The 19,584-nt window shown below is 37.2% G+C and overlaps 1 protein-coding gene across 12 annotated transcripts in view; it reads left to right on the top strand.

Moving 5' to 3' along the window:
- The first annotated feature begins 13,319 nt into the window (after nucleotides 1-13,319).
- The window catches only part of FAM184A (family with sequence similarity 184 member A), a 50,158-nt gene continuing 43,893 nt past the window's right edge, over nucleotides 13,320-19,584 (top strand). For 11 of the 12 annotated variants that reach the window (XR_003398005.1, XR_003398006.1, XR_003398004.1 and 8 more), the window contains exons 1-2: nucleotides 13,345-14,172; nucleotides 16,986-17,121. Coding sequence is in view for 9 of the 12 variants with exons in the window: in XM_026845000.1 (XP_026700801.1) it covers nucleotides 13,462-14,172; nucleotides 16,986-17,121 (847 nt within the window). In the remaining 3 variants the exon portion in view is untranslated. Of the gene's footprint in view, nucleotides 14,173-16,985; nucleotides 17,122-19,584 lie in introns of all 12 variants that reach the window. The other variant, XM_026845004.1, reaches the window with a different exon arrangement.

The raw sequence follows: 19,584 nt of genomic DNA, 5'->3' as shown, positions 1-19,584 counted from the left end.
TGTGTTCCTTGATTTAAGATTGCCACTATTTTCTCAACTGCTGAATTAAAAAAAATAAATAAAAAAATTAATGTATGCTGAAGAAAGAAGATTTATTGGTTTTTCCTTTAATCATCTTTATCATATTAGCTATCACAGATTTTCTTCTTAGGATAGCTTGTCACACCCAAAACTTGAGGTCTTGGTGAAGATTCTTATTTGACTGACCCATCATGTATGGGGAACTTCTGTTGGAGGTGAAAAATTCTGAACAGCTTACCTACAGACTTTTGTATGCTGAATTGCTGGAAGAGTAGGAGTTAATGTCTCCCATTTAATGTGTAATCAAGTAAGTATTGTAAAAGACCCAAATTGAGCAAATCTATACAATGCAAGTATGTTTAAAATAAGCTTCTTCGTATTCTAGCTGCCAAACATAAGCAATAGTAGAAGCCTCTATTGCAATTGCATGGGATGGCTTATTAAGAACATTCACTAGAGTAGCTTTCCAGAATATGTCACTGATAAAGTTTAGATCCAACTGGATAACCATAATAAGAAAATATAGATGTTGGACTGGTAGCTGAATGTTCAGGTTCAGAAGCCACAGGATTCCAGTTACTGTATTTAATGGGACGAATAGAAAGAGATGCTTTAGGACAAAGTGATATAATTGTATGATTTTAACAGGACATCAATTTTCTTGTAGGCCTCTAATTGGAGGTACTACACTTTTTCTATTTAAGCCTACACATTTTTTATTTTTTTTTTTAAATTGAATGGTTCAAAAAGCTTGTGGAAGGAACTGCCCAAGCTTTATGAATCTTGATAAATAGACTAGAGACTAGGGAAAAACTGATATTCAGTCTTTGTGGAACAGTTTTTAGGGAAATTTAAAATTAGTAACATCTTCGCTTGCTGTTTGTCATGTGCCTGTGTGTTTTCTCCAGGTATATGTTAGACAAATAGACATTAAGGTGGACTGAAAACTGACTGAACTGCAGGGCTTAAAGTGGTGTACTTGGCAGCATGAAGCCCAATTGGAGGCCAGTCATTAATGGTGTGCCCTAGAGGCTGATACTGGAGACAGTACTGCTTAACGTCTTTGTTAGTGACCTGGATGATGAGGCAGAATGCACACTCAGCAAGTTTGTAGAAACTACAAACCTGGGACAAGTGGTTGATAAACTGCTATTCAGAGCTGGACAGGCTGAAGAAATGTACTGACAGGAACCTCATGTGAAATCCTGCATCGAGGGCAGCATAACATGTATGTGGCTGGGATCAACTGGCTGGAAAGAGGCTTTGCAGAAAAAAGGCCCTGGGGTCCTGACAGACAAGTTGATCATGAGCCAGCAGTGTGCCTTTGTGGCAAAGGTGATCAGTGGCATACTGGACTGCATCAGAAAGAGCATTGTCAGCAGCTCAAGGGAGGTGATCCTTCCTTTCCACTCGACACTGGTGAGATACACCTGGAGTGCTGAGTTCAGTTCAGGGCTCCCCAGTATGTGAGAGACATGGACATACTGGAGCAAGTCCAGCAAGAGGCAACTAAAATGATTAAAGGACTGGACCATCTGTTATACTAGGAGAGGCAGAGAGCTGTGACTGTTTAGCCTGGAGAAGAGAAGGCTCAGGGGGATCTTACAAATGTGTGTGTATACCAGATGGTAGGGAGTAAAGACTGAGCAGACATATTCTTAGTGGTGCCTTATGAAAAGATGAGGCAATAGGCACATAAATAAGACACAGGAAATTCCCTTTAAGCATAAGAAAACACTTCTTTTGCTCTGAGAATGGTCAAATATTGGAACAGGTTGCCCAGAGAGGTTGAGGAATCTCTTTCCTTGGACATACTCAAAACCCACTTGAGCAAGGCCCACTATAATATGTTCTAGCTGACCCTGCTTTGAGCAGGGAAGTTGGACTCCATGACCTCCAGAGGGGCCTTCCAACCTCAGCCCTTCTGTGATCCTGTATATATGTTGTTTCTATAGTCGTTAATATGCCAAACCTTTCAGTTGTTGATGTGAAATGACAACTAATAGACAGTATTGTGTAAATACTGAGAGGTAGTTATGAACTATGAATGTTTTTCATTGTATGATAGATACCTGTAGGTTACTGGGAAGTATCCTATGAGAATAAATTTGGACTGTCAAGTGGTATGATTTGAGCAAAAGTGACTGTGCCACCTTCTTTGCTTGCTTAATCTTTTTGCTCCTGTGACATAAAAAAATTAGCAGCCTAGTGATCAATCCTTAGTTTGAACATGAATTTTATTTTTTTCGTTAAAATGTGTATCACTTTTCCCAGAGAAAGGAAAGAGAAATTACATCAAGGTAGTATGATATTTCTGGAAAGTGGCTCAAATTCTTCTGCAGTTATTAAAAATCCCATGAATAAACAAGTTTCTGTTTGGAGTTTCCTTTTTTTTTTTAATTCTGGAAAATTAGCATTTACCATTAAAATTCCAGAGATGACTAGTAGTTAAGGTGTTACATAAAGTGAAAAGTGCTGTAGATAAAAACACCAAGTTTGGGAGTCTTGCAATGTATGCTTTTCACTAGTATTTCTTTCCTGCATAGCTGCATACTTGTTTGGAAAGTTCCATGCCTTTCCTTCCCTTAAACAAGCCTGAAAAGTAGAGAGACAGTTATGAGCAAGAAATGGACTTGTTTTCCAGTGTGCCTTTCAAACCACTGGTGAGAAATTCCTCTTTGCTTTGTAGAGGCTGCATGGTATATTCTTGCTGACTGGTCTCTTCTGCTGTGGGGAACCACTAGATACTGGAATTGCATAGAATCTGCAGAAGTTCTTGAGGAAATAGGCATGAAAAAACATCAAGCACTGAGGGGAAAGTACCTGCAGGCAGAGAGAGTGTGGAAATGAACTTTGCTTTGATGGTGCGGTGAAACTGGGAAGACCTTTTCTCTGGCTTATCATACAGTGCTGTTGTTTCTTTGGGGAGGTGGGATACCAGAAACCTTTTGCTAATGTTTTCATCAGCCCAGGACTTGAGGATTCATCAGTAAGAATGAATAGCACATATAAATGATGCTGCCTATGCCTTTCTTTCAGGTTTACAGGCAAGCTAAGAGGAAAAGGGATCATTTTTCTTTAGTGTCAATTTTATTTACAATTTATCCAAAAATACTTGTGATGTTTTCAGGTGACAGCACTCAAAAATATTGCTTTGGATATCCTCTAGAGCAGATTTAGAAATGCAGATGCTTCATTTTATTTTAAATTTCCACAAGTGTTTTTCTGTCTCTACCATCCCTGCTTTCCTCCCTCCCTCCTTTGCCAAGTAAAAGAAAAAACCAAATCCCTTTCATTTTAAATAGTTGAAGTTTTTAATTCTAGCTTCAGTTCCCATTTTATTGAGTACTTTGACAATAATTATTTATTTTTTTAAAAAGCAAGACAACTTGTCTTATGTGGTCATTTGAAAACTGTGTGTTTCTAGCTGGGCCATGTATGGAGAAATCCAAAGCCAGTTAATGACCAGACAGCTTTTCATCATAAATATCTAGTGAAAACTAAACATTTAAAAACATGACACTTAAGATAGTGAAAGTTAATAGGGGGTTAGGTTTGAAGGTGGACTAGATTAAGATTTAAGAATAAGTTGTTATTCTTGAGTTAGAATGAAAGATATCTTGAATGATAAAGCAGGGAAATAGATTTTGAAGAAAATAGGACAATAATTTCTTTAGACTGTAGATTATTTTGAGTCTTATGACTTATTTTTCTGTCTAGTACAAATAACTACGACTTAAATATTTCTTTCTGATTAAAATAAAGTTGATGAAAGTACAGATATGATTGTATCAAGAATAATTTAGCCAAGTCTAGCCAAAGCAATGGGAGACTTAAAATAGCAATTATATTGACATAAATGTCTAACACAGTATAATCATCATTTATATAGTGGCTTTTTAAAAAAAAAAAAAAATTTAGAACAGAATAGAAGAACTTAAGGTTTGCTTCCAGACAATAAATGGAATCAGCTGTCCAATCTTATTCCTTTTATGTAAATGATTTTTTTTACTCTAAATTAAGAATAAGTGTGTAGGATTTGTTGAAATATTTTTGCAGAAAACTTGTAGTCATCCTTTTAGGATCTCACTTCAGTATCAGTGAATATCATCCTTTAAGTCATTTGATCCCACTGAAGAAAACTCACTTTCTAAGTGCCATCTCTCATATTTTTCACCAAAAGGCTGTTGTTCTTTTCATATGCGGTCACTCTTTCAATGAAAAATATGAATTGCTTTTTATTAAGAAAAGGTGGAAAGTGCAGTGGTGAATGAGGTAATACGTCTTCCTTTAAAAAAAACCACAAAACAACAAAACCAAAAACAAATGCAGAGAGAGGGAAATTCTGAATGACATTAAATCTGGAAAAAAGAATCCAACTTCATTAACTGTGGCTTGAATGACAATCAGGATGCAATCTGATTTACAAAATACAGAAACTGTAAAAGGAAAGGAGCAAGTTTCCATCTGCTTTAATTACCTGCTAGGCATAGTAATACTGTGTCTGTGTTTTCTGTAATGAAGTTCTGAAACAATGCTGATATAGGATGAATCAAATAATTTTTAAGTCATAGTGTTGGAAGTTTGAGAAGCTTTGTGAAGAACTGCTGTATTTGATAATGTTTGTGTAGCAGAGCTACTTACCTTGAGTTACAGATATTGGCCAAGTTGAAAAATAGGTACTGATTTCCAAGGAACTGTGACAAAACAGTTAAACTATTTTCTGCTGGTATTTGCTCCCACTCTGGCTAACTTTTGAAGCTTTTTTAAAACAGTTTTCCTCTTTCATAACAGTCATTCTGCAGTGTTTTCTTGGGTTGTATTGACCTCTGTCATCATGAAAATATTTTTGTCAGATTTAAACTTACAGTAAACTCTATTCTGACTTACTCTGCAAGTTGGTTTCACACTTTGGCACAGAAAGCAAACTTATGTGCAGTTAACAAAGCTAAATGTCTCAATCACACAGGTAAATACACTGCTTAGAAATAGCTGTAGTTAAGAACAGTTTAAAATAAATGTATGGAATTGGATTGCTGAACACTGTATGCTTAAGTAACTCCATTAGAGCCAGCAATGCAAGTGTAGGACAGCTGAGCATTTTTCTCAGAAGTAAATGTCATGTGCTAGCCAAGTGGGGGTTAAGTGCCACATCATACAAAGCAGCAGTGGTGATGTCTGCCATGTAACTGGGGAAGTGGTCCTGTATAATTTGGTTTGTAGTAAAGAAGTGTGCTCTACTTGTATCCAGCTGCTTTTCATCTTTCTGTCAAGGTCTTAAAGTCTACTTTTTCCTCATGTGAAAACTGTTTTGTTTCAAGATTGTGCAGATAATTCTGTGATGTTTTACTCCTGAAAATTAGTTGAATTGAATCTGGCTAGTAGGTCATCCATCTGTAGCATTCTTTAACAAGCGACTTAGACATTACTTCTAGTCAGTGGCTAATGTTATTCAACAGAATATCCAGCTCATGTCTCACAGTCCTATGCTATTATTGTCAAATAGCTCTTTCCATTTCATCTGTATTTCTAGTTTGCATGACTTCATCTGCTTGCTTTGCACCTGAGCTTTTGCCTCATTAAGGTATTCCGAGGGCTGTATTGTATTTGCGTGGTGCAGCATTGTATCTGACTGTCATGCCTTAGCCAGGCCATGATTCTTTTAAAGTCATATAAAATGAACTTGTATTTCATCAGTGGTTTTGTTTGCTTGTTTTCTAAGTAACTTTGCTATGAAAATCCTCAAAACCAAATTAGAGTAGCTTTCAGGATATAGGGCCTACATGTTCTATCTAATGCATGTTGTATCTAATATTTATTCTCCTTTTTTTCTTCCCTTCTATCTTCATGTCTCAATAGGAATAACAGCTTCACCTCTTCCCCAAAATGACAATCTATATTGCCTATTGGCAAGTAATTTTTCCTCTTTTTTTCCCTTCCATCAAACATCACATGCCTTCCATAATTACTGCATTGTTTTCTGGAAGGGAAACACTAGAAGGGGTCCTATTTTTTAATTGTATTTTGATAAATATTTGTAAGTGGTATCTGCTTTTATTTCCTCTCTTTTTCTTGAGAAACCTGGGTACAGTTATCTTATGTGGCATAACTTAACTCATCACTGGTACAAATTTGTTTGCTCCATTGTAATTTGTTGGGATGAGGAAAATATCCCACTTGTGCATTTTCTGCAGCACATCCAAGATTACCCATATAAGGAAAAAAAAATAATTCTACTAACTATAACAGGATGCTATCTGTCCTGCAGTGGACCCCACACATCCAGTCAAAGACCTTGCTCTACTGAATGGAATGGTGTTTCCCCCAGGTATCTAATTCTGTCAGCCTCACATATGCACTGATGTCTCTGTCAAATCCCCTTTTGTCCTCCTAAGGTGTTCCACTGGTGAGATCCCGTCTTGGAGACATTCAGCTGCTAGAGCAGAAGGAGCAACACAGCCTGATTAATCGCCCACTCTGCCCCTTGTAATGAGTGAACTGTGTTTCAGTTCACCAGTGATTGCTAAAATCATTTAGTAGGTAGCATTTTCTGTGTCCTGACCCAGAGACCTGAGATTTAAACCATTTCTGACTCCTGGCAGCAGGCTGCGTGTCTTCTGATCTTGTGAACCCTGTATTCCTGTTGTTGCTCAGTATGTTGGTCTATTCAAATGTGGTGCAGGTAATGCGCTCCTTTTGTTGAGTCTTTGATTGCAGAGTGTTCTATAGCTGCTCTGTAGCAGATTTACCTGCTGGCATGCTTTTGATTTCTGTTAACTGGTTGGCTTGTTAATGGTTATTCCTGTTCCTGGATTTGGATGAAGTGGCTATTTCCAAGAACGTATTGTAACGGAAAGCTCCTGGTTAGCTCCCAGAAAGCCTCTCACTTGTCCCCTACAAATGTAGGGGAAGGGGAAAGGGCAACAGTGAATGACCAAACTGGACTCGCTGGCCAGTCTGTCTCTGTGCTGAAACATGCTCTGTATCTGTTCTCTGGGTGAGGACATTTCTTACTCCACAGATAATTGGAATGTGGCATGCCTTTTTCTGATAATTAAATTATAAGGTACAGGCCTTTTAATGATTTATAAATATGCTGAGCTGTAAATGCAAGTGGATCTTTTCAACCAGTGGGATTTTCAGGCAAATACTTAAGAAGAGTTGATGTAGGTCATACAGTCCTTCCTGTGTTTTGTTTATTTGTGTAAGTTAAGTAGTTAATGTGATCCTCACCAGTACTTGGAAGTTCAGAAAGTAGAAATGGGTTATCAGCACATCATATTACAGGTACCTGACGAGCATGTGTTTAGGAACATGAGGAAAGTGTCTTTAGGGGTGTGTGTGTGTGCCCCTGTGAGGCTTTATGCCATATGTGTATGGTACTGAACATCAAGAAACCTGAAAGTACTAAATATTTTTCCCCCTGTTTAATTATCAGCTTAGATGTTAGTGTGTTAGTCCTCTGACTTATCAAGACTTCTCTTCTGTAGAAAATTAAGTGTAAATAACAGGTGTGAAAATGAAAAATGTTGTCACTTGTTTTCACTTAAAGCTTGAATGTTAGGTTAGAAGTGGGAATCTGTTAATGTTCTGTTCCTGGAAATAAATTATGCTGAACTTCATAGTATCATTCTTTAAATAATTAATTGTAAGCAGTCAACATTGGAGATTACTTAGGAAAGCTTGTCGCAGTAATAAAAATAATTCAGTATTTGTTTTCAGAACTTCTAAAGGAATAAAGTGCTAAATTTTACTTAGGTCTAAACTGAATTACTGCATTAGATCTGTTGAACAGCTAAATGATATTTTCATAGTACATTTTCTGAGGGGGTATATTTTGGGGGAGGGGAATTTTCAAGTTCTCCCTGTCTGTGGATTTTTATCTCAAAGGACTGGTGTAATTAGATCAGCTTTTCTGGGGAGATGGTATTGGTGGGGGACACTACTTTTACAGCTGCAGACCATATTTGTCTCTTCCCTGCTCATCATGCTGTGCCCCTAATGCACTAGCCCAAGTGTTTAAGATGACTTGCAGTGAACCAGACAGTTGAAGAACAAGTGCCTGCCTTCCACCTTCTCTGGGATGTCTGAGCGATTGTGGCCTGAAGTTCTAGGCTTGTTTCTGTTGTGCTGCCAGCAGCATGAAGGACTGGATTGGCAAAGCATCTGTATTTGCAGTATTTTCCATAAGGGAAGAAAAGGTCTTTCTAGATAAAGGAAGGGGTTGCTTTTTTTTTTTTTTTTTTTTTAAAAAAAAAAAAGGATTTTTTGGTATACATAATATGGCTTTTTAAAGAGGGGCTTCAGATTTAGCAATAACTTGTCTTTCCCCATTAAATGTTGTGCACAGGATTACCTCTTGATTACAATTTAAGGAAAAAACCCAATTCCTACTAAAAAAATGCAACTTCAAAGACTATATGGAAAAATATTCAGAGCTTATTTTGTGGTGTTCAGTGTCTGGATAGCAGTGTATGAGAAGGAATAAAATAGTTATGTTACAATTGGCTGCCTCCTTTGTATGTGGTAATAAATTTGTAAGAATGTACTCTGATTGTGGACAGCTTTTCAGAAAGACTGTTTTAAATACCTTTGAAGTATTTTCCTGTATTACTATATTTTTGTAATGTACTAGGGAGCTGAAACTTGTCCAGTAAAAGCAAACTTATTCTGGGTTTTAAATTGGTTATTTTACTTGTCCAAAATTGACCTCTCATTGATCATAATACTTAAATCTTAAATGCTTAAATATAACATACTTCTCATTATTTGGCACTATTTGGTCAACATAAAAAGAAAGGGAAAAATGAACGCAATAGCCATTGTAACAAAAAGTATGATCGTTCTGGACTATAGTAAAAGATAAATTTCTATATAAAATTAATTCGTAATAATGTCTCGAAGTTTTTTGATGTCTCTTGATGTAGACAAAATTTCTCTGCATCCTACTGTATCTGTGGGGTGTGACTTGTCCCTAAAAAAAAAACCCAAAAAACAAACCAAACCAACCCTTGTTACTGTTTCCCAGTATCTTCTTCCTGCCTTTAGCAGTTCTTATGTCCTCAGATAGCAAGGGTAGGTCAGGCTCATTGGTCTGCGTTCCAAATCATTAACAGTTGATGCATGACCAATTCCTTGTTGGCACTGTAGTTGTGTAGCTCATTAAACAGGTGTGCAATACTGTCAAAGTCTTGGGGTGTCTCTGGAGGCTCTGGTGTTTCAGACTAGCGGGTACAGACAGCATCAGTGCTCACAGGCAGCAGCACTGGGAAAAGACACTTCACCTGAGCTAGGCTGAATATAGTGCTTTCACCCAGGGACCCGCATCTTAAGTCTGAAGTGAAGCTTTACCAGAGACATAAGGTTGATGTTTGTGTGATGTATAGTGATGTCTCTTTCTCATAGGTGTCAGTTCCTGTTTCCATGTAAAATTAGAGGATGAACCACCACATTTTTTTAAGGTACTTTCTGTGCTGCAAAATACATTTGGCACCTAATACTAGTATTAAGGTGAATTACATATTTTTTTAATTAGAAAAGCATTCCATCGTGACTAAATTGCTGGCAGAAGCAGATGACCAAAGTGCAGCTGACCATGCAAGAGTTAGCCAGCTCTCCAAACCATAACATCTGTTTTGAAGTAAAAAATATTTCTCAGCCAGATAGACAAATTCTCATCTTTCAGCCACCATCTTAAACACTGTTGTTGGTATTCCATGTAGTTCAAGACACCAAAGGTAATGCAGCAACGCACTTGCTTAACATTACCACATAGAATATAATTCTTGGCATAAAAAAAGGTTATTACTGTTATTGTTACTGGCTTCCTCTGTTGTAGTTCTTAGACCAAGACACATATTAATAAGAATCTACTGAAATACTAATTATGTTACTGTAAAGTATTGAGGCTTTTAGCTGTCAATCTCGGTATTCTTGGGGACAGTATGGTTCTGTCTACCTCTGGAATGATATGCTAACTGAAGATACAGTAAAGCACAATTTAATTTTTTTTTTTTGTCATCTGATAACTTCAGTGTGTATGATGCATTTAGTGTGGAACTGGAAAACCTGTGAATTACTCAAATGAGTGGTTTATGCTTCTTAGTAATATGCAGTTGTACTGAAAAAACAACTGCTATTTTTAAAGCATTTTAAAAGGCATTTACAAGCATGCTTAGGAAATGGCTCATCCTCTGGTTTAAAAATAGTGTGCAAAACTTGTTTTATCTACCTACCTCCAACTTTTAAAACCTTAATGCCTCTCAGTTTTCAGAAACTTCCTTGAGCAGGAACTATTTATTTTAGCTAGAACATTAAATATATTCATTTGTTCCAATGTATTTCATTTTATGCATTCATTTCATTGACATGCTGTTGCTTTTGCTTCAGTTAGTACAGACTTTTTATCTATGTTCCTATGCTAATACAGTGCATCAATTCTCAAAGATAAAATCTGACATAGGTATTCCATTACTTTAAAAATACTGAGGTTTATAATAGTGTAATTTGATAGAGCTGTTATTTAGGTTGCTGAAGAACATATGATATGACATTGTTGAGTGCATTTTATTTTTATGTTTTCCATAAGACACCCATATTCTTCATTTAGGCGATGAATGGTGCTTATTGAATTTGTAGATATTCAGTGCTTTTTATAGGGAGGAAGTGGATCATGAGAATTTAAAGATCTGAATCTGACATTACATATAGGCTTATGTTTCACTTGCAATTTTCAGTGAGGAGCCCATTGCCAAAACATAATACCCTTGAAAATACTATGATTTATACTTACTGCAGATTATAGTGCTGCATAACCTGAGACTGGAACGCTGCCTGAAGTGAGGAAGAACATTATGGCACTCTTGTTTACAAAGACAGGAGTCAGGGTCTGTTTTGCGCATGGATTTGACCTAGTGTTCTGCAAATACTTATTAGAATAGCCTGGTCATAAGTGTGGTTTTTTTAATACCTTTCTAATGACATTGTCTAGACTCTCCAACCAAAACTAATGCCTCTTTATGCAAGACACTGAATGTAAGTTTTAAAAAAAATAAACCCCTCTGTTTTCAAAGTGTTTCTGATGTGAACAAAGAAGTTGAACACTGCACTCCACTTAAACAACGGGGAAGCTGACCTTTGGGATCTGGCAGCTGAGACCGTATGTTGGTGACAGAAGGGAGGTGAAAGCTTTGTGGTCAGAGGTTACTACTGATATCAGCAAAGACAATGAGAATATAAAAGGTTCAAACCTTGGGTGAGGAACATGGCAGTGATACTTGTGATTCTTCTAATGGAATTGCATGTGGCTTTGTTGCTGTTTTTTTGCAATGTACTGAAGGAGTTCTTGGAGTCTCTGAACCATGAAGCTCTTCTGCAGTAGGAAAAATCATTTTTTTTTCAAGTGAGAAAGAAAGTCACAAAGTCTACCTGCTGCCTGCAGAGATATTAGCCGTATTTAGAACACTTACCAAAACCATGAAAGAGCTCCTTTTCCCCCCTCTTTCATGGAATAGTGTGTGCCTGTGTTAGAAAAAATTAATTAGAATAATGTAAGTTAAACTGGGGTTTGTGATTTTTTTTTTTTTTTTTCCAAAGTGATTTCCTTGCTGTATAAAGATGAGCGTGGCTGTTTATTTTTTTCTTTCTGATACTGTTTCAGAACTTTTTTAAATCCAAAGCCTCACCTTTTTAGTTTTTTTGTCACAGATACCAGAATGCTATGCCTTTATTTCAGACAATAAAATTTAGAATGTAGTGTCTAAAATATTTAAAAAACCAAAACAAAACCAACAAAAAAATCTTAAATAACACAACATAACAAAAACCCCAAGAAAAACCCAACAAAAAAAGTCAAAACAAAAAAAAAGACAAGTAAAAAAACCCCCAGAAAATAGAACTTATGATATTTCATGGCCAAAATATTCAATCTGTTTTTTCACTTGTGAAAACTCTTTTGAACTTTATAACTTGTCTAAACACTTGATTGTAGCCACTTTCTCCAGTCTAGAACATAGACTTTCCTTGGTGCCAGGAGAGCAATTCTGGCCTTCATATTTCTTGGCCCTGAAGGCAAATCAGTGCAATCTTCCTGTTTTCTAGCTCAGTGCTAATGGAGGACTGGTCTAGGCTCTGTCCTCACAAGAAGAAATAAAAAAACCCACAAAACCAAAAACAACAAAAAACCCAAACAAACCCAACAAAAAAACCCCAACAAGCTCCAAGCAAAATACCTAAAGTGCAGCTTTGTTCTAAGTTCTCTGCTTCTTGATCATTTTTAAGATACACAAAATATACTAATCAGAAGACCTTTTTTTTTTTTTTTTTTCCCTCAGCTATGTTTTATAGCTCTGCTGCCTGTAAACATATCTGGGGGATGTGGAGATTTGCTAGAGTTCTTGGTACATAAAATACTGTATTAAAACCACTTATTGCATGAATAGTTTATTCACTGATATATACATATAAACACATACTTATCCATATCTCTATACTGTTGAGAGTACTTCCTAGTTAAAAATAGATGACCTACTATGTTGTTGTGCAATTGAAACATCCCATAGAATGTATGTAATTACTTTAAAATTTTCACTGAAAGTTAGGCATCTCTGCTTCTTTCACAGCCTTCTTGGGCTGTTTAGCTCCTGGGGCTCCACACACTGTTGGCTGTCCTACCAATTACTCTTCTGTTCAGCTGACTTATTAGCTGGAAAGTGGGTGAGCTTACACAGGATGCCTACTAGATGAGCTATGAAAACCAAAATTGTATCTGAGCAACCATCAGGCCTTCAAACCAAAACAACCAATGTTTGCATTTTAAATGCTTCTAAACTGAAATGTTTAAGAATGATTAGCATTTTGAAAGGAGGAAATTGAGATTTGGGGTTTGTTCCAATTTAATTTCATGTTGTAATGTATACTCTGCGTGTGTTATTCTCTGACAGAAAACCTCTGTTCAGATTTCTTTAGGCTATACTTTTCTTTTAAATAAATGTTTTTCAGTGTGTTGAATGTGCTTTTTCCCAGTGGTGTTTACAGAAACAATGTGCATATAAAGGCAAAACTTTAATCAGGAAAATTATAAGTTAGAAAGTATAGAAAAACTATTCTACATGGTGTATAGAATTGTCATGATTAATACAGCATTTATACAGTCACATTCATAATGATATTTAGTGGGTTATTCCTTCAGTGAAAATATCGTAGATTGTCAAAGTAACGTTCAGAGTGCCTAGGTGTTTTTCTTATGATTTAAGATAACCAGAATGCCTCTAATATAATATTATTTCATGTTTGTAGGTAATATATGCTTTGAACACTAAAAATGATGAACATGAAGCTGCTATCCAAGCCCTTAAGGATGCTCATGAAGAAGAAATTCAACAAATTCTTGCAGAGACCAGAGAGAAGATCTTGCAGTATAAAAGTAAAGTTGCAGAAGAAATGGATCTGAAGAGAAAGATCCAGGTTTTAGAAGAGTCACTGGAAGATCATAAAAAGATGAAACATCAGGCTTTGACAGAATTTGAAGCTTATAAAGGTAGAGTTGAAGATATGCAGCTTTGTGCAGAAGCTCAGCATGTTCAACGTGTAGTGACCATGTCAAGAGAAGTAGAAGAGATCAGAAAGAAATTTGAGGAAAGACTACGAAGTTTCATACAGTTGCAAGTGCAGTATGAGAAGGACAAACGTACAGCTCTGGAAGACTTGAGAGCTGCCCACAGGCTTGAGATTCAAGAACTTCTAAAGACTCAACAGAGTCAGAATGCTACTTTAAGTAAGGGACAAGAAAAACTGGAGGAATTGCATAGACTGGAGCTGGAAGACTTGAACAGTAAGGTTGAAGAATTAAGGCTGGAAAGAAAAAAACTCATTGAGGACTATGAAGGTAAACTCAGCAAAGCACAGTCCTTCTATGAACATGAACTTGATTCTCTGAAAAGATCTCAGCTTTTTACAGCAGAAAGTCTACATGCTTGCAAAGAAAAAGAAGTGGAGCTAAGGAAAGAATTTCAAAACCAGGAAAGTATGTTACGGAAGAATCTGGGAAAGCTTAAAACTGAATTGCAAATGGTCCAGGATGAAGCTGCCAGTCTACGGGAAAAATGCCAAAAACTTCAGGTGGCTCTTGGTACAGCAGAAAACAATGTTCAGGTGAGGCCAATGTTATCTTGTTCCCAAGACTGTGAATTTTCTTTTCCTGTTTATGCTGTCTTTCCATAAGGCTTGGTAGGTTGAGGTGGTTGGAACATGTAAACTTAATTTTCTGTCACTTTTTACTTGACTTTACTTGTCGTTTACCTCAAAATTTTAAAAATAATTTATATTTTAAAGTCAACTTAATGTGCTTAATTTCCCCGGAGTGAATTAATAGTACTTTATATTCCTGTAGAATCTAGAAACCTCTACCCAGGAGGAAGTTTTGGTCTTCTCCCTTTCAGCTGTTCTTGAATAGAACTTGGTTGTTCTAGTCCTACTACTCAGTGTAGTATACTCAATAGAATACTCAAAACTGTTACCACTTAAAGAGCAGACAAAAAACCCCAAACCAATCTGTGTTCCCCTCCCCACAAAGAAAGGGGAAAAAAGGGGGGAGAGGAGGGGAGGAAGGGGTGAGGTAAGTGAGAGGGAAGGAGGCTGTTAGTGACTAGTACCATTTGAGATGTTATGCTGACAAACTGAAATGCTTGCTGGAAAAATTGAGAAACAACTTACCTAGACTAGTTTCTTGCAGAAATGTATTTGGCGGGAATGTCACACCACTGACAGTACAATGAATATTCTGTATTCAGTGCAGTCTTGCTTGTAGAGATCATTAGTGACTCCCTTGCCTAAACAAGTTGTGTCTTAAGAAAAGTAGGTCTGTAGGAGGTAAGAAAAAAAAGATGACTTTCTAAATGTTTTATTATAACATCTTGAATTATGTATTTGCAAGCAGTAACTGAAACACTGCACACGTTTTCAGTATTTACTGGTTTTGGCTGGGATAGAGTTAATTTTCTTCATAGTAGCTAGCATGGGGCTATGTTTTGGATTTGTGCTAAAAACAGTGTTGATAACATAGGGATGTTTTTATTATTGCTGAGCAGTGGTCAAACAGAGCCAAGGCCATTTTTGCCTCTTACCCCACCCTGCCAGTGATGAAGCTGGGAGTGCACAAGGAGTTTGGAGCAGGTACAGCTGGGACAGCTGACCCCAACTGACCAGAGGGATATTCTATACCATATGATGTCATGCGCAGCATATAAAGCTGGGGGAAGAAGAAGGGGGAATGTTTGGAGTTACAGTGTTTGCCTTTCCAAGTAACCATTACAAGTGATGTAGCCCTGCTTTTCTGGAGATAACTAAACACCTCTCTGCCAGTGGGAAGGAGTGAATGAATTCCTTGATTTGTTTTGCTTGTGTGTGTGGCTTTTTACCTATTAAACTGTCTTTCTCTCAACACCTGAGTTTTCTCACTTCTACTCTCCTGATTCTCTCTTATCCCAGTATGGGAGGAGTGAGTTGGCGAGCTTAGATGGTGCTTAGATGCTTACCAGGTTAAAAAACAACACAGTGTTGTTAAGAAACTAGTTTCTTGTCCCTAAAGGATAAGACAGCCCAAAAATACAGATTTTTTTTTTTTGGTCAGAAAAAAAAAAAAGGACTGGGTATGCTGGGCTTGAAAGAAAAGATTCTGCTTGCATTTTGGTAGCTGTGCTGAGGCCTGAAGAACAGTAATTTCTATGGGTAAGCATGAGTATCTTGTCTTTTGCATTTGTAGTTACTCTCAAGTTTCAAAATCAGAAGTACCTTAATAGTGATGGTCATAGTGATTTTGAAAGCATCATTGAGTAGATCCGAGAGCTTGAGTAGAGCTGACCATGAGCTTTTCCCATTTACAATCTAATTCCAGCTCATCTTTTGGAGTATTCTTTCTTGACTACAGGGTGTAGTGAAAGAAGACTGCTACCTTTATCAGATATTAAATATGGAATACCTTTTTTCCAGTTTCCCAAGGTGCCTTCTAAAAGTTAATTTCCAGCTTGGTTCAGTTAATGAAGCAGAACTCTTGCCTTTCAATTGACAACATCAAGGAGGTGGGTTTCTGGCAAGCTGCAGCAAAGAGGAAACTCACTGTATATTGATCATCCCTGCATTAAAGGAGTTCCTCTTCATTCCAAACAAGAGAGTCTAGTACAGTGTTCACAGCAGATTTTAAAGTCAGGTTGTACTCTGATCATCATGGATGAGGTGATCAAATGCCTAATCTCATCACTTCTGGTGTCCATGTTTCATTACATGTCCTGCCCAGTGTTTTCCCCAATTCTGTGTCTGGCTTTAGTTCTGAAATGACCCTTTACTATTTCAGTGACTTGAACAATGAGAAATTTAGATTTCTTTTAAAAAACAGAAAAATATTTCCTTTTCCTTCCTGCGTGGCTGAGAACACATCATCATCACCACACTACCCAAGGTATGCTATTGTGAATCAGTACATCAGACTTAAAATATACTAAAAGTTTGATTTAACTAATTGCCTAGCTCTCATATAATGTATATCCATGTGCAGCTTAATATGTATCAGTACTAAACAATTACAGTTGCAATGAAAGACAGTGTAAACTACTGTGAACATAGAATGTATTCTTTAATGTGAAGAACTCTCAGACATCAGAAACCAAGTTTCTCAAGTCTGCCCCCAAATTCTGTGGACCATTTTACTGTATTTATTTTTCATATACCTCTTTAACTATTGTCACATCTCTTATGTGTTCTTGTCGTATTCAGTATCTTGTAACAATTCAACAGTATTTTTTGAAAAACATATAATACAAAATGAACATGGCAGCAATATTACAAGATTTCAGCTTTTGTATGAATAAAACTTATTTGCTGAAAGGCCTTGTCTGTACATCTTAACCTAATGCTCATTTAAATTTACGTGATTGTATATCATAACAGGCATTATACTATGCTTCCTCTAGGTTCTTCAAAAACAGCTAGATGATGTGAAGGAGGAGGAGATGTCCTTGTTAAGCAAACACAAAGAAGTGGAAAGTGAGCTAGCAGCTGCTAGAGAGCGCTTACAGCAGCAGGCCACTGATCTTGTTCTCAAAGCCAGTATGTATGTCAGTAACTTAATCTGGAAATGAACTTCATCTTTTTATTCTAGTCTTTCCTTTTTCTGTTAACTTTGTGCAGGTTTAGGGTGCCTGAAGACTGTTCAATGCTATCCATAGAAATTTCTGACAAGTTTGGGGGGTTTTTAAACTGTTTTGATATCGCATGCATTGTATTTAAGAATCTCTTTTTGTGGTTTTATTTGTCCAAATGTTCTGCTTTGTATGGGGTATATGTATCTCCAGGCCTTGGAATTTCTTGCCTTAACTACACTTGTACAGAAAGCTTCTGCTGTGTATCTGTTCTCCACATAGTCACTGAGACATGTTTCCTCTTCCTCTGTCCTTTTTCAGTTGCCTTGTCTTTTTGCTGAGACTGTGGTACTTTGCTTTACACCTACTGTCAGAAGGTTTACAGTTTTTCAGATAATAAGTATTTTAGGTTTTCCTTAATAGCTGTTTTCTTCAGTTCTCTGTGCTTGTTGGCATATGGAAAGGCACAGAAAATGGTTTAAGACTTGGTTGTACACATGTGGGTGTTTTCCCTCATTGGCTTTATCTCTCTGATAAACTGCTTAGTGGTAGGGCCTGGCCCCAGGTACTTGTACTTGGTTAACTATACTATAGGTAGTATTGTAGGCTTTGAAATAAGCCCCTGGCTTATCTTTGGCTTTGTTGAACTAGTCCGATTGTAGACATACCTGATTATTATCCACGCAAATTAGCACAAGCCCAGGACCCTTCCCAAAAGTCAGTTTGGGTAATGTCACCTTGTTCTGAAGGCTGGGATGTTGCCGGACTGTGCCAGTCAGCCTTAGGGACAGACAATACTTCACAGCCTTAACTTACTAATACTGTAATGATTTACTGTAATAGCTTACAACTAACTGGCTATAAGTGGCATTGCCATTGAAATGAATGTGTGATTGTGGCCTTTATCAAGGTTTTATTTCTGTCCTTCAAATAATGAAGCAGTTCCTACTGATGGACTGATGAGTGTGTCTGCTGCCTAGGAGAGCTTTGTACTTAAGACAAGTGGCATATATGAGCTGGCTAAGATAAGGGCTAGAAATAATCTGACTATATGTTTGGACAGTCTAGAAGCCAGCAGGGATCCAAGACTGCAAGGTCCTACAGCTAAAAGGAATGGACTTGCTGCTAAGAGGATCTCAAATAGGAATTTGACCCTCCCAAAAGTGTATTATGAGGCACTCAGAAAAATTAATGACCTGAGAGTCTTGGGGAGAAAAATCCCTTGTTCTCATACTCTTTAGCCATTCCTGTTTCTTTCCCTGGGCAGAAGCATGGGAGGGATTCATCAGGCAGCTCCAGATCTAGTGGAAATAAACTTAAATATCCAGGCTGGTTTTGTGCATTACTGAGGACATGGAGGGAGTTGGCTAGCCTCTGAGTCCAGCACTGGCCTCTGGCACCGAGGTTTTTAGCTGTACCAGAAATTCCAGTGTGTCCATGGTGTTGCTGAGCTGAATGGCACTGTCAGTAGTACATCTTTGCTTCACAGCACGTTGCTGTGCAACAAGAACCAGGAGCCCTTTTTTGCAGTGGTGCCACCAAGCCCTTACCATGTCACATAATTGGTTACCAGCCTGTTTGGAAATGATTTTTGACACTGGCCCACCCATCGCCTCTGATTATTCAGCTCCAATTTGGAAGTCAAAAATCCTGCCTCAGAGAAAATAAATTCTCATACTTAATGACAATAGAAAATATTTACTACTTGTGTTACAACTTGAGAACACTGTATTAAGTCTGTAAGAAATTAATATACTCTTCTTCCATTTATCCTGAAATTTCAAGCTTGAAAGGAAACTGCTGCTTTTCATACCTTCTGAGTAGAGCATGGGAAATGGGAAACACGTACTGTGTTGGTATTATCAGTGTGTGTACTATATAAAATATGTGCATGCATAATACTTCCTGACAAAGTTCTTTTATAACTATTCTCCCTGTTACATTCCAAAATCTGGGTTTGCAAACACATTTCTTAAATGGCTGAACTTTTGAAACAAGGTGTTTTTTGAATAGTTACAGAAGTGTACCCATTTTCTTAAGTTTTTCTTGGTTTTAGTTTTATCAAACAAAACCAACAAAATGATTCTTAGAATTCTTCAGGGCTTAGTACAATTAGAGGTGTGCATTGTTTATGAAAATATTGCTAATTTTGAAGCATTTCTTATCTCCACCTTCCATTATGTATCCCACTTCCTTCACATTGGTGTCCGCAGACAACAAAGGCTAAAACAGTTTCCTTTTTGACATGTATCTTGCTTTAACCACAGATGGAAATTAATTGGGAGGCTCAGTGGTTTTGTCTTGTGAGAAAGTGACACACAGTCCACTTTCTTAGCTCTTTCTTAGTAACTTACATTTAAAAGCAATACTTTGTGGCTAGAACTCAACTAATCTGTCATTTTTTTATCATTATGATAAAATGAGGGGGTGA

Source organism: Athene cunicularia (assembly GCF_003259725.1).
Source record: "Athene cunicularia isolate RWA chromosome 3 unlocalized genomic scaffold, athCun1 chr3_part1, whole genome shotgun sequence".
NCBI lineage: Eukaryota > Metazoa > Chordata > Aves > Strigiformes > Strigidae > Athene > Athene cunicularia.
The sequence above is the reverse complement of the archived record's forward strand: the minus strand, read 5'-3'. Positions and strand labels throughout refer to the sequence as shown.